The 16,406-nt window shown below is 31.6% G+C and overlaps 1 protein-coding gene across 1 annotated transcript; it reads left to right on the top strand.

Moving 5' to 3' along the window:
* Positions 1-1,483: 1,483 nt before the first annotated feature.
* Positions 1,484-6,127, top strand: LOC133676044 (early nodulin-like protein 6; the record flags this gene model as incomplete). Its single annotated transcript, XM_062097613.1, has 3 exons — positions 1,484-1,682; positions 1,780-2,081; positions 6,086-6,127. Coding segments are annotated over exons 1-3 (543 nt in total), but the record flags the coding sequence as incomplete, so codon positions are not given.
* Positions 6,128-16,406: the final 10,279 nt, after the last annotated feature.

Here is a 16,406-nt window from a genome sequence, read left to right on the forward strand (position 1 = left end):
CCGCCATACCCAGGGTTATTGAGTCTGGCGGCTATTGGGTCCTTAATTTTAGCCAAAACTAAGGTTATTTTGGATTTGGCTTTGCTGGCAGACCCAAGAGTTCATCCGACCCAAGGCTCTTAGGTTTATCTTAGCTGCTAGACTCAAAATACTTAAAATATCCCCTATACTCTTTATATTTTTTTACATTTAAAAAAAATTATTATTGACCCGCTACGGAGCACAAACTAATATGCTATTAAGTAATAATTACAAGAGCAATTTTTTAAAATATTTTGTATAATATTTGGTATAATGGGTATAAACGTAGATTTTAAAAATGTTTGATATAATGGGCTAAATATTAATGAAAAGATATAGAAAATAATAAAATTGTTAGTAATGATTTTAAGTGATAATTAAAAATTAATTTAATTTTTATTTTGAATAAAAATGGAAGAGAAATTTAAAAAAAAATTAATGTTGCACAGAGGTACTTAGCCCTCCCTTAATTAACCCCTCAACGAAAAAGAAAAGGAATTTATAAGGATAACATTTAACATGCTTTAACCCCATATCAATTAAACACCCCGTAAAGATTGATACTTCATTAAATTATTCACTAAACAATTCCTAAGAGACCATTTACAAAATGGATAACATGCATGCAGATGAATTGGTAGTAAGGAACGGTTTATTTTATGAAAAGTTCGTTTTTAAAAAATTAATTTATAAATTTTTCATTCTTTGTTTACTTAATTAATAAACAATACTTTTTTAGTTAGAGAGATATTTGACTTGGTTTCAGAAAAATATTTTCTTTTTATTTAGTTGGAATAACCTTTTTTAAAAATTCAAAATTGTCTTTGTTGATTATATCAACTTTATTCTTAATTGTTTTTCATTACTATATATTTTATTTTGAATTATTTTTTAATTTTTTTAATTTTATCGCTTAGAATTTTATTTTTATATCAAATTTGGTTTGTTATTGTTATTTTTTTTATATTTTTTTAATTGAAATTTTTTATCTATCAGATTTAGTTCCTATTTTTTTTATTACTATTTATTTTATTTAAAATAATTGATTAAATTATAAAAAATTTTAATTTTATCATCTTTCAACTTTTTTATTATTCAAATTTGATTCTTATTTTTTTATTACTATTTATTTTATTTAAAATAATTTTTTTTTTTAATTTCATCCTAATTTACTCAACAAATCTAGAGAAAAAGCTGTATTTGAAAAACAGTTATATATGCACACGACCAAGTCAAAGAGAAAATCAAGCCAGCCCACTACCCAACATTCTCGACGACTCGCTCCCGATAATCCTCTCAACTCGATCTCTTTCTCTGTATATATATATATATATATATATATATATATATATATATATATATATATATATATATATATATAACAGACTTAAACTTCACTATTTACCTTTTAAGTTGCATTAATATTTTCTCAAACCAAAAAAGGAAAAAAAAAACCTCAAGAATGGCATCTGATCTCTTCAATGGTTCATGCAAAGTCTTCCTCTCGTTGATTATCTTCTCCTCCATTTTTCAGTTCTACTTTGTTATTTCCACCGAGTTTCTTGTAGGAGGTGAGGATGGTTGGACTATTCCTAAGAAAGATAGCCAAATGTACATTGACTGGGCCTCCAAAAATAGGTTTAAAGTTGACGACACTGTTCGTAAGTTCCTGTTTTTTTTTTTTTTTCCTACTTAATATCGTGTTAAGAGCAATGCTAATAAAGAGAAGTGGTTTATGCTTAAAAATGAATATTTCAGAATTCAAGTACAACAAAGACTCAGTTTTGGTAGTGACTGAGGAAGAGTACCAAAAATGCCGATCTGCTCATCCCTTATTCTTCTCCAACAATGGGGACTCTGTTTTCAAGTTGGACCGACCTGGTTTGTTCTATTTCATCAGTGGAGTTGCTGGGCATTGTGAGAGAGGGCAGAAGATGATCATCAAAGTGTTGGAGCTAGAAACCCCACCCCAGTCCGCAAATGACACCAGCCCACCAGATCATACCAATAAGAAAAATGGTGCTGTTCAAATGCCTCCTGCCAGTATACCACCCATCATCGTTCTTCCTAGCTTGTTTTTTCTAGGTTTTCTCTTTGTTTAATGTTATGGTATCCTTGTTTTCTTATAATAATTTCTTTCGGTGGTTATGAACGAAGCATGAGACTAAAATTTGTTTTGCTGCCTTTATTTATTTTTAGTGATTATATATTTTTAATGTATTAGACCATTTATTTATTTGTTAAAAGTCCTCTCTATGGTATAGAAGTATTACACTTGGACAGGTAATTGGGAATTAAATTATAAATTTAATTTTGTTAAAAAAATAGGAATTTTCATTCAATGATACAGTATCTAAATGATAAAAAAAAAATTATTGCGACATGTTAGTAAACCAGTACTTAACATTTTGGTTTCGGTAGCACCTCAAGAATGTAATAAATAAAATAGAATTTAATTTTAGAAAGAAATGCACAAATTAAATGACAATTTCTCAATGTAAAAAATACATCATTGAATGAAGATTTTGGGTGTTTGGTATTAAGATAATTGTTTTGGTTATAATTTTAAAAATATATATTTTAGTTTTTATTAAAATCAAGTTTTTACTATAATTTAAATTAAAATATAAGTTTAAATAATAAAAATAAAATAATTTTTAAAGTTGTGGTTAATTTAAAAAAATTTCAATCACACCATTATGTTCCCTTAGCCTTTAGTGTCTCTTTAAATTAGCCAAGAAACCCACGCCATGAGTCTGCATAGTTCCCGAGACACTTTTTAACCGTTACATTTAAGCTATTAATATTTATTATGCGCTCCACACATTGTTAATAATATTTTATTTAAAATATATAAAAAAATTGAAAAGTATATACAATCTTTTAAGTGTTGTGGGGTAACTAAATCTAAAGCTGATGGGTTTCATTTCATTATAGCCGGATCTAAAATTATTGGATGCTATTGAGAGCAAGATTCAAAGTTATTGAGTTTTGTTGAACTGGATCCGACACATAATTTATTTATATGTAATAATATTTATAATTCAAAATTATTGAAAAAAAATCTAAAAAAATCAAATTTTAACAAAATTTTGAATCTCATATACTAATGTTATAAAATTAAAATATGTTCTGTTATCCAATAAAATATTATATTATAATATTTATGAATTATTTTTTAATGGATTTTATTGTTCACAATTTCTCTTATATAATACAAATATATAAAGTATATGATGTAAATCAAAAATTTATTGAGAGTTCCATCAACTTTAATATGATAATATTATAATTATAATTTTTCTGAACGTTTTTATTTTAAAGAGTTCATTGCGATTATATGTGAGACATGTATTAAGAATATACATATATAAAATTCTTATGCTATTATTTAACTTGTTTTTTGAATATTCATAAAGTTTGTTAAAATAAATAAATTATTTAGTCTAATCTAAAACAATAAAAGATAACACACCACCATTACCAAGTTTGTTTTTTACAAAAATAATATTACTAAATGAATTCTCCTTTTATGTCCATTAAAGATAACATAATCCTTCAATTGGTGGGACAACTTCCCTCCTTTTCTTTTCTGATTTTTTTATTTTTATTGAAATAGAATATGCATATACTACATTCACCACCATTGTTAATGTGATAGCATTTTTAAAATGCCTACATACATGCTTTAATAATAAAAAAAATTCAACACAATCTCAAATGGAAAAAAATTATCGTCACCAAACGTTTGTATAATATAAAAAAAGTCTAATCAATTTATTTTCTCTTTACCGTATGAAAAAACATTACATAAGAGAAAAGAAAAAAAATCAAGAGGAAAAAAAATTAATTTGAAGTAAAGAAAAAAATAAAAAAAATTCAATTTTTTTGAAACGCAAAAACAAACATCCTTTAATAAGAAAATTCAACCCAATCTCAAATAAAAAAATTTATCATCACCCAACTTTGTAGAATATAAAAACACTCCTATCAATTTATTTTCTCTTTACTGTATGAAAAAAAATCAATAATAGAAAAGAAATTAAAATTGATTGTTAATCTCATTACATCAAAATAATACAAAACCATGAAAAATATTAATTTGAATTAAAAAAAAATTTAATTTTTTTTAAATATTTTTGAAATGCAAAAACAAACATACTTTAATAAGGAAACTCAACCCAACCTCAAATGAAAAAAAATTATCATCACTCAACTTTTGTTCAATATTAAAAAAAAACTCCCATCAATTTATTTTCTCTATACTGTATGGAAAACATATAAGAGAAAAGAAAAACAATTCAACTGTTGGGTCCTGCTGGTAGTAAGACCAATCAAATTGAGTCCTATTATTGGGTGTGGTTGCGTAGCAAAATCCAATATCCTTGGCTTCCTTAGCTTTAGTTGTCTTTGATTTAATTTTTTATTATTTTGTGTCTAAAGCTTAATAGTTTATGTCTAGATTTCCTTAAAGAAGGGTGTTATTTTTGTTTATTGTTGTCTCATAATATATCGGTACATAAAGAGTAAAAAAAAAAAACGTTCAAAAGTCACTTTTGTTGATTTTAGACCAAACCAATTCAGAAACTTCTCAAATATCATATACTGCTTTTATGAATCCTAATCGCACTCCATATAAAATTTGAGGTCATTTGGAGTTCATTTGCTATAGGAACTAAATTCAGGATTGGAACTTATCATAACAGGTCTAATTTGCATCAGTAATTCAAACTTGTTTTGCTATTGTTATTTTTTAATTAAGACAGTATAATAACATCATAATTGATATATTAAGGAGTTATTTAATTTTTTTATATAACCTTTGAGTGGGTGGTCACATCTTGACTTGGTGACAATTCTTATCTTCTTGTCTGAACAAAATGTCATTGCTAACATCAGAATTTGAACAGCTTGTCCATATGAAAGTTCTAGGAAATTGTCTCAGCTTTCCAACAAAAAAAGAATTGGTGCATTTGAACTTCTATAACTCGAGATATGGGCTGAACACTAAACAATGTCTGTGCTACAAGACAAATTTAGACTTTTTTTTTTTTATTCTAAGATTTGGACTTCCAAACAGCAGAATTGAGTCTTGGACTCTCCTGAATGTTTTAGGCCTATATCTTAGCTTTTTATCCTATAAACCAAATTGAAATCCAAGATCTACAGCTTCAGATATGACCCAATGACTGAACAGTGTTCCAGTTTGTACTGAACCAACATCTATTTTCTAAGCTTAACCCTCTCTTAATGTTCTCAATTTTAGTAGTTAAACTCATCAATCAAACCATTGATTTATGTGATATGCCTGCATTTAAGATGAACATTTACCATAAATTAAAGGTATCTTATAGTTTTAAACTTGTTATTATAAAACATGCTTTAGTTAAGCAATTATTGATGCTTTAAATGCAAAATAATGATATAAAACCTTAATAAAAATGCACTTTTAAGTACTAATCACACCCTCCAACCAGCTTATTACTAGTTCCTAGTAATCAAAGCGTTAAAATAGAAAAACAAATTGCAAGTTCCACAAAGCAAGGCATTCATCATTCAACTTCCATTAATCTATCCACATAAACAAACTCTCATTAAATTTATATATCTGCTCAATACCTCTTAAACAAAATATTAATAAACCTTCCTTTTTATGTGCTCAATGTATGAAAACATAGATGATGGGGCTTTTATTGGAAGAAAACAATATTTTGTTCTAATGTTTAAGGTTAACTTCCTTGGGTTGGGATTATTATCTTCTTTTTTTTTCTTTTTAATATATATACATATAACTTAAAACACAATGCATCTTTAACCCATGTAACGAGCTTTCGGCTAATGACTCCCATACCAGTTGGTCTTAGGGCATTAGGTGTTGAGACACCCCTATGAGCTTAGTAACTCGGGTTGGAGATATTGATACGTAGATAGTGCAATGTTTGATTCTCTTAAGCTTTTCTCCTTAACCCATGTAACAAGCTTTGGGTCCCAAGTCAGTTGACTTTAGGGTATTAGGTGTTAAAACACCCCTTCGAGCTTAATTGCTTAGGTTAGGAAGGCTATGAAACCAAACTTATCTATGTTTTTATTATCATCAATATTATCAATTTTTTTTTAAATTATATACTATTCTTTTCCCTTAGTTGTTACCTTTAACAAAAGAATATAAATAATGTAATAATCTAATGTGCAACCCATAATCATATGTTAAAGTGTGTGTGTGAAAATGACGGTTTAAGAATACTTGTTAAATGAGTATATGAGCATAATAAAATGATAACAATGCGAGAGTTTGTAAACCTGAATATTTTAATAAGTATTCTGATAGACCTTGATAAGAATATTTACTAAGATGCGTCTCAAGAGTCAATAAAATTCCTCCTTTGCCATCTAATAACAGTTTTGTCAAATGGTTTTAATAATAGCAAAAACAATTAGTAAGTTAGTTTTTTTTTTTAATATCAACCACTACCCTCTCTTCCTAACCAGAATGAGACATTGTCCTCAATGTCATAAGATAGAAAGATAAAGTATAGAAGACATCACTTAAACAAATATAAGAAATAACAAAACAAAATAATATGCTATTAATAAAACCAAAAGACATAAGGATTCACAAACGAAGGCTCAAATCCAATCTAAGCTTTTTACGGCTTTCCTTAGTTGACCAATTTATGCGACTCATGGAGGGATCAATTACAGGGATAAAAGATTGTAGTTGGTCAATCAATTGTTCAACAGTAGCAGCAGAGATTATGATTTGTCGTGCTGAAGATTTTAGAAATTCCTGTTCCATAGCTTGATCAAGAAAAGACAACAGATTATCATAAAAACCATTAACATTTAACGGACCTATGGGTTTATGGTGAATGTGCAGTTGGGCCCAATAGAAAATATGAAAGATCTCTTCCAATGTGCCCAAACCACCTGGTAAAGCAATGAAGGCATCAACATGGTTAAACATTGCATTCCGTCGATCAGACATTGTGGGGACCTGTAGTTCCTCTCTAATTGTTTTGCCAATGATGTCCCCTTTTGCTAAAGCTTTGGGGACGACCCTTAAAACTTGACTGCTTCCTAAAAATGCAGCTATTGACACCCCCCATTAACCCAAAGCTGCCTCCCCCGTATACTAAATGAATTTTTCTCTCAGCTAGTACCTGACCAAAATGATTTGCTGATTCTAAAAACTCCTTTTCTTTCCCAGGACTGGATCCACCGAAAACACAAATATTTCTTATGTGATGACTTGAGGAACCTGCCATTTCTACACACTTCTATATCTGTTGAATGTATGGGTTGAGTAGAAATGAAGGGAAGGAAGAGAAGATTTTATAAATGACAAATTGAAAATGCAATCATACCACCTATATGTAGGCCAATTGGAGTCTCATTCTCTCTCTTTCTGTCTCTCTCTCTCTATTGATTGATTGATTTATTTATTTTGAAAAAGCATGTGTATGTATAGGTAGTTGTGATTGTGGCTCACATCTTCCTTTGGTTTTACGTCCAAGAACGACTTAAACGCCCTCTATGAGTCGGGGATAAGCTTCCCATCCAGTTTTCTTAAAAACTAGCAAATAGGGTCTTTTTTAGTCAGATTCTCAAGACTATGTCGAGTATGTTCTTTATGAAATTGTGGCCATAAATCATGAATTGCACGATGCACATCTCCACTAGGATACGTCTCAAGAGCAAATAGAAGATTATCTAAAGACCCCTTACTCAGGTCATCCTTAATGAATTGTATTTTATCTTCACGGTTTATAGATACCATTAAAAAAGAAGGTAAAAGTTGAATAATGCTTAGCTTAAAATTAAAATGAGATGCATCAGGGCGGGAAAACTATGCATGAGGGTGCACTTGTTCTTGTGGGACTCATGTAGTCTCTAAGTGTTCTAACATGATTATTCTCATTATTCTCATTATGAAGCGACTAGTTATCTTCTTCGGCCATATTTTTTAAAAATGATGAGGATACCCTACAAAGTCTACCACTTAATGTACGTGACCAAACTCTCAATTCACGTGTAGGAAGAGAATAAAAGGAAGAAAAGAAAAGAAAAAGAAACAAAAGTTAGATAAAATGAAAAGTGAAAAGAGAAAAAAATAATTATTATAATTTATAAAAGAATATACCTCCCCGGCAACGGCGCCAAAAACTTGACACGACCAAAGAGTTGATGTCTTCTTCCAAGTGTAGGAGTGTCGAAGTAATAAATAATCCGGCAAGACCGGGGTTGAACCACATGGAGGTTAACTATAATAATAATAATAATAAGTTGAAGAGAGCTTTGAGATGTGATATTGATATAAAGATTAAACAATGATAAACACAATTGTCAAGGTTAGAGGATCCACTAATGGTATTTCAAACAAATATAAAACTCTTTTTATTACTCAACTGGAAACCACACACAAAGGAGGTTCCAATCGAATTATAAATTGTTAACATGATTACATTAGTTATCTTATTCGAATAATGCTAATACTTGTAAATGTTGTCAGGTATTCATGATTATAACTTATGTTAACAACAAATCAAGTTCCTTTCATAGTATAGGTGTCGGTTATATCGTACGCTTGGGCTATGAAAGTGCCAAGTATTTGTTGTACCAAGGGTTATACAACATAAATCTAGATTAACCATTTAACAAGCAAAGCATTAAAAATGAACAAGATAACAAATACAAAACATGTTAGTAACAAACATTAAAGTCCATATTGAGTTTATACTATACTTATTCTTACACCATTAATGTAACCTTTTCACCTTGATATAATAAACTTAGTAAAAGATAATGAAAGAGAGAAACATAAATAAATAAGATAAGAACATAAATAAGATATAAGTTAACTAAGTAAAGGAAATGAAATGAAAAGCATAAACAAGAGATTAATATAAACAAAACTTAAGCATTACAAAAATATAAAGAGAGAGAGCAAGAACATGATCTTGATCTGAAAACCAAGATGCCTAAATGCATGGAAAATGCCTCCTTTTATAGGCCAAAATTCAGAACTATTGATTTAATGACTAATTGTTGAGTGGGTGCCTACATCTTAACTTGGTGACAATCCTTATCTTCTTGTCTGAACAAAATGTCATTGCTAACATCAAAATTTGAATAGATTGTCTGAATGAAAGTTTTAGGAAATTATCTCAGCTTTCCAACAAAAAATGAATCGATGCATTTGAACTTCTATAACTCGAGACATATTCAGACTTCTCTTTTGATGCTAAGATTTGGACTTCCAAACAGCAGAATTGAGTCTTGGACTCTCCTGAATGTTTTAGGCCTATGTCTTAGCTTTATAGCCATATAAACCAAACTAAAATCCAAGATCTACAGCTTCAGATATGACCTAATAACTGAACAGTGTTCCAGCTTGTACTAAACTAGCATCTCTTTTCTAAGCTTAGCCTTGTCTTTGTCTTCTTAATTTTCGTAGTTAAACTCATCAATCAATCCATTCATTTATGTGATAAGCCTGCACTTAAGATGAACATTTACCATAAATTAAAGGTATCTTATAGTATCAGACTTGTTATTATAAAACATGCTTTAGTTAAGGAGTTATTGATGCTTTAAGTGCAAAATGATGATATAAAACCTTGATAAAAATGCACTTTTAAGTACTAATCATTGAACACTTGAAGGAACGGACTCAATTGATCATGGTGGCAATTCCTCAATTTTTGGTCTCCAATTACTTACCTTTGATTCTTCCTGAAAATAGACCATTTGCAAATTGTCAGATTCATCAATCTTAGTTTTACTGGAAGTGGTTTGAAATTGATTATGAACTAATTTTTCAATAAAATCTACTTCCTGTAAATCATTATCATCTCCAGGTTGCTTGCAAATGTTGAAAATATTCATCTCCAATGTCATGTTTCCAAATGATAGCTTCATCAGTCCATTCCTTCCCAACAACGGAGCCAAAAACTTGACACGACCAAAGAGTTGATGTCTTCTCTCAAGTGTAGGAGTGTCGAAGTAATAAATAACTCGGCAAGACCGGAGTCGAACCACAGGGAGGTTAACTGTATAAACTACAAATAAATAAATGGATAATAACAGAAAAGGAGTTAAAGAGAGCTTTGAGATGTGATATTGATATAAGGATTAAACAAGGATAAAGTAATTGTCAAGGTTAGAGGATCCACTAATGGTATTTCAAACAAGTATAGTATAGAACTCTTTTTATTACTCAACTGGAAACCACGCACAAAGGAGGTTCCAATCGGATTATAAATTATTAACATGATTACATTAGTTATCTTATTCAAATAATGCTAATACTTGTAAATACTGTCAGGTATTCATGATTATAACTTAAGTTAACAACAAATCAAGTTCCTTTCATAGTATAGGTGTCGGTTATACCATACGGTTGGGCTATGAAAGTGCCAAATATTTTTTGTACCAAGGGTTATACAACATAAATCTAGATTAACCATTTAACAAGTAAAGTATTAAAAGTGAACAAGATGACAAATACAAAACATGTTAGTATCAAACATTAAAGTCCATGTTGAGTTTATACTATACTTATTCTTACACCATTAGTGTAACTTTTTCACCTTGGCATAATAAACTTAGCTAAACATAATGAAAGAGAGAAACATAAATAAATAAGATAAGAACATAAATAAGATATAAGTTAACTAAGTAAAGGAAATGAAATGAAAAGCATAAACAAGAGATTAATATAAACAAAACTTAAGCATTACAAAAATATAAAGAGAGAGAGCAAGAACATGATCTTGATATGAAAACTAAGATGCCTAAATGCATGGAAAATGCCTCCTTTTATAGGCAAAAATTCAGAACTATTGATTTGATGACTAATTGTTGAGTGGGTGGCCACATTTTGACTTGGTGACAATCCTTATCTTCTTGTCTAAACAAAACATCATTGCTAACATCAGAATTTGAACAGATTGTCTTCATGAAAGTTCTAGGAAATTGTCTCAACTTTCGAACAAAAAAAGAATCGGTGCATTTGAACTTCTATAACTCGAGATATGGGCTGAACACTGAACAATGTCTAGGCTGCAGGACAGATTTAGACTTCTCTTTTGATGCTAAGATTTGAACTTCCAAACAGCAGAATTGAGTCTTGGACTCCTGAATGTTTTAGGCCTATGTCTTAGCTTTCTAGCCATATAAATCAAACTAAAATCCAAGATCTACAGCTTCAGATATGACCCAATGACTGAACAGTGTTCCAATTTGTACTAAACCAGTATCTCTTTTTTAAGCTTAGCCCTGTCTTTATCTTCTCAATTTCAGTAGTTAAACTCATCAATCAATCCCTTCATTTATGTGATCGGCCTGCATTTAAGATGAACATTTATCATAAACTAAAGGTATCTTATAGTATTAGACATGATATTATAAAACATGCTCTAGTTAAGGAGTTATTGATACTTTAAGTGCAAAATGATGATATAAAACCTTGATAAAAATGCACTTTTAAGTACTTGTTGTTACCCAATTTTTGATTCACCTATTTGCTAAAATTTTTGAAACATCCAAAAATAGTGAAAAACAATGAAAATCCAAAAAAATATGTTTTTTAATATATTTGTATAGTTTTTAGCATTTTCAACATCGTCTCAAAAGAATTTAATTTTTCAAATGTTTTGTGAACGCGTTCGACTTTTCACGCGTCATTTTTAAAATCATTGATTTTTCTCATTTAGTCGATGTTGATATTGCTCGTTTTAAAAAAAATACAAAAATATTAAGAAAAATCAAATTTACAAAAAAAAAATTAAGGGATCAAATTTACGGACCAAACAATATTTTGCCTATAAATAGTAGTCTGCACACATAAAAAGGGTGGCAATTTTGAAACGTTAGAGAAAACACAAAAAGAATCCTAACCCTAAACCCATCTCTTTCAAAGGAGCGCCTCCCCCCCTTTTCCTCTCATCTTCTCCAAGCCGCTGCTCCCTCCCTTGAAAAAGAAAACCCTAACCGCAGCACCCATCCACAAGCCGTTCTCCCTCTTCTCAGCCGCCACTAACCCTCCTCCCTAGCCTCTACCTATAAGACGGCCACGACATCCCCCAACCTCCAGCCGCTGCTCCCTTTTCCTTCATCTAACCTGAGCAAACCCAACTCCTCCATCCAACAGCCCCGCAGCCATCATGAAATTCCCCCTCATAGAACCACAACTTCCTAGCCTCCCTGCACAAAGGCCTTCCTCTCAGCGCCGTTCTTCTCCTCCCTCGACCGACCCAACTTTCTCTCCTTCACCTAACCTCCAGTAGCAGCAATTTCTGCCTACAGCCGACAGACCCAGTTTTCTCTCCTTCAACCTACCACAAGCAGCACCACAGAACAACCTCATCTCCCCTGACCAGAGAACGGGCAGAGCCATTCCCCATCTCCTCAGACCCACAGCTCCCTCTTCAGCCAGCAGGTCTTTCTTTCCTTAGCCGTTGTGCACATCGGCCAGCAGCAACCCTTCTTCCTCTAGTAGTGCCCACAGAATCAGCCCCATTTCCAACTGAGGACCAACGGTCGGATTTGCAACTAGTAGAGAACAACAAACTTAGAGAAAGAAAGGAACTAGAAGAGATCAGATCAAAAAGAGGGGGAAGAACCGAGACTTTGCTTGCGTTTTTTTTCTTCTTTGCAGGTGACGTTACTCCTCATTGCCAGTGCAGAAGGGAAGACAAGACGAAGTTGAGCTAGATGCACTAGTTGTTTGGGGTTGTATGCGGCGGCGCATGGAGCAAAAGCGCCACCACTGTCTTGTAGCTTCAAACGTATGCATGACACTGTTCCGACAACTCCAGAAGTCTGTCTGACACTATTCTGAATTGTTTTGAATTATTTTGTAATTTTCAAATTGTTTAATGTAATTTTTGTTTATTTTTGAATTTTTATAATTTGTAGTGTGGATGTAAAAATAGAAAAAAAAATGTAGCGAAAGTGAATATGTTTGTATTTTTTATGGATGTTTTTTATGATAAAATTGCAAAGAATAAAGAAGAATTTAATATTTTGATTTGCTCATGGTAAAGGATTATGAACTTACAAGTAAGTTGTATTTCTAATATCCGATGAAAAGATAAAATTTTTAAAACTTCTTTATCACATCAAAGCCACGAAGCAGCTTACCTCAGGTAGGGTGTGTTAGGGGTGTTAATACCTTCCCTAACCACAACCAGTTCCTTACCCGTAAGTATCTGACAAGACCAGTACATTCGGGTTTCCTAGTAACCCTCAATGAAATACTAGGTGGCGACTCCCAACGAATCAAATAAGCAAACAAAAAAAAATCACCAAAATAGATGCTGCACGGGTGACGTGCGACAGTACTAATCAGAATACGCTGCTAAGACTGCTATATTTGGTGTTAATTTCAGTTTAACAAGAGTCAAAGAAAGGTGATATGAGAGGAAAAAAAGCATAATGAATATACTTGAGTGACAAAGTGGGTGAGGAATATATATTTCTTGTCAACTAACTAATTTTCAGATTTAAAGATGTAGGAGTTAAGCAAGAGCATTGAACCATAGAGATAAGACAAAGAAATTATAACTCAGTTTTGCATTATGAATCAATAGATGGATCAGGTGGCCAATGCATTTGGAAATAGGTTGGAGAGGCAACATGTTAATAATCATGGTAGGGTTCAAATTAGGTCTTAGTAAAGAGAATTTAATGTTAAGGGGGCTGTTAAGCGAGTTAACACTAATGTGGATGAGTTTATGGCTGATAATGTGGACGAGTTTATAGCTGATAATGTGGACATAAGGGATGTTGATTTTGAAGATGTGTTCGTGGGACATGAGAAATGTTTTGGAAAGCAGTGGAATTGTCAGTTTGTAGGGGAACGATATGGTGTAAATTTTTGCTAGAGGGATAATTATAGGTATTATGACCATAATGCTAAAAGTAGCTTTGCAAGGGAAGAATGATCCAAAAGTTTTTTAGAATGAGAGAAGAAAGTGGAGTGAAGTTTTTAGTGTTATAATTATCTGGAGCCCAAGAAAGTCAAGCTTCTTGTGATTGCTTTTATTGACTATGCTATTGTGTGGTAGGATTAGTTAGTGACAAATTATAGGAGGAATTATGACAGCCAAGTTGATACTTAGGATGAGATGAAATCCTTTATTAGGAGGAGGTTTGTGCCTAACCATTATTATATAGAATTGTATCAAAGGTTGTAGAGTTTGAGTCAAGGCACAGAGAGTGTTGATGATTACTTTAAGGAGATGAAACTTGTTGTGATTCGAGCTAATATAGAGGCTATTATGGCTAGATTCATGAATGTCTTGATCATGATATAGCTCATATTGTGGAGTTGCATCATTATATGGAGTTGAAAGAGATTAAATGAAAGGGTACCATTTGGCCAAGCCAACCATTAGGCCCTTCAAAACCTTGGAAACCTAATTGGAAGGCTAACATTGGGGGTGGTCCATCACCACAGAATGAGAAGGGCAAGGTCGAATACCCTCAAAAGAAGAAAGACACCTCAACCGTTGTTAAAGGTAACAATGTTACTCCCACTTCTTGTAACTATGACATTAAATGCTTTTATTATCTGGGTTTTGGTCATGTTGCTTCACATTGTTCAAACAAAATATTCATGGTTATGAAAGCTAATAATAAGGATAAGACTGATGGGGAGGATGAAGAGGAGAAGATGTCACCATTGGATGATGATGATGATATTTATGTTGAGTATTTGGTTGAGGGATAGGCACTTGTGGTGAGGAGAGCACTGGATATGCATGTCAAGGTGGATGATTTAGAAGGTTAAAGGGAGAACATATTCCACACGAGATGCCACATTCATAATAACGTATGTAGCTTAATTATAGATGGTGGTAGTTACACTAATGTAGCTAGTATTAAATTAGTGAGACAATTGAACTTGCACACTACCAAACATCTCATACCTTAAATTATAGTGGTTGAATGATGGAAGTGAAGTGAAAGTGAATAAGTTGATTTTGGTTGCTTTTTCTATTGGTAAATATTGTGATGAAGTGTTATATGATTTTGTGCCAATGCAAGCTAGTCAGTTATTACTTCGTAGATCATGACAGTATGATAAGAGAGTTATGCATGATTGAGTAACAAATAAGTATTCTTTTGAGATGAATGGCAAACCTATAACTCTTGTATCTTTGACTCCTAAGCAAATATACGAGGAACAACTAAAATTGAAGAAGAAGGAGATAGTTGAAAAAGAGAGCTTGTATATTAGAGGGACCTTATTTACCAACAAGGTTCTTCTTGGTTTTGATGATGATGATATTCTTAGACTCAGTACTGATTTGCTGACCTTAGAAGATGTTTTCCATTGTATATCTTTGAGTTTGAATCTTTTTAAAGAAGGGGAGGATGATACAAACTAAGTTGGATCTGAATTTGATATTAAAATATATGCTGATCAATTTTGCGAGATCAAGCATATCTCTCAAATCATATATTGGAACAAGCTAAAATTTTACAGAGAGATACTAGACACGTGAAAATAAATTTTGGTAACATTTCAGGTCAAATGGTGTCCATGAACATATTATTTTAGATGGTCGATGTTACTAGATAAATATTGTCAAATATGTCAGACTAAACCTTTGTATACTGTTTGGGACATATCTAGAGCTAACGGTGAAAAGTTGTTGTAATTCAAGTTGGGATGGAAACTATATATATCAAATTTCCAACCATTTATCATAGGCCCAATATTCATCTAGACAAGAGAAAACAATGTGATTGAAGTTAGGACTAAAAATCTACCAAGAATATGTCAAAATTGGAGATTCAAGCTACATAGAGGAATTTTAGCATGAAGATTTTGTTTTTATTATCCTATTTTATTTATTTATTTATTTATTTTAAATTTGGATTTGTTCTTGCTCATTAGACATTGTTTAGGGGTTTATTTCATTATTTGACTTATGTTAGTTGATTACTAGTTTAGACTCATTAACGTGCAACCTAAAGGGGATCTATTAAGGTTAGTTAGAGGAAAATATATCTTGATTTTTAACTGCAAATTTCAGCAGTAAGTTGGAGAAAAATATGAGTTTTTCTTTTGTTTGTGGCAAAACAACCTTTCCTTGCAGGGACAAAGATCGCACACTAACTTATCATAAATTATATGGCTTCGTGGTGTCATTCATATACTTATGGTTTTTAGATACAAGGTTATCTTTGGGTCCAAGTTTTTTTTTCCAATATCTTTGGTTCTTAGATATATGGTTACCTCTAGGTGAATGTTCTATCAAACCTAATTTTTGGTTTTCCGGGTTGTTATCTACTTTATTGGGAGTTGTATTACCACATATGTGATCAAAAGGTCCATATCACCTTCCTTGAACTCCCTTGGTTGGACTTTCTTG

The sequence above is a fragment of the Populus nigra genome, chromosome 16, assembly GCF_951802175.1.
Source record: "Populus nigra chromosome 16, ddPopNigr1.1, whole genome shotgun sequence".
Classification (NCBI taxonomy): Eukaryota; Viridiplantae; Streptophyta; class Magnoliopsida; order Malpighiales; family Salicaceae; genus Populus; species Populus nigra.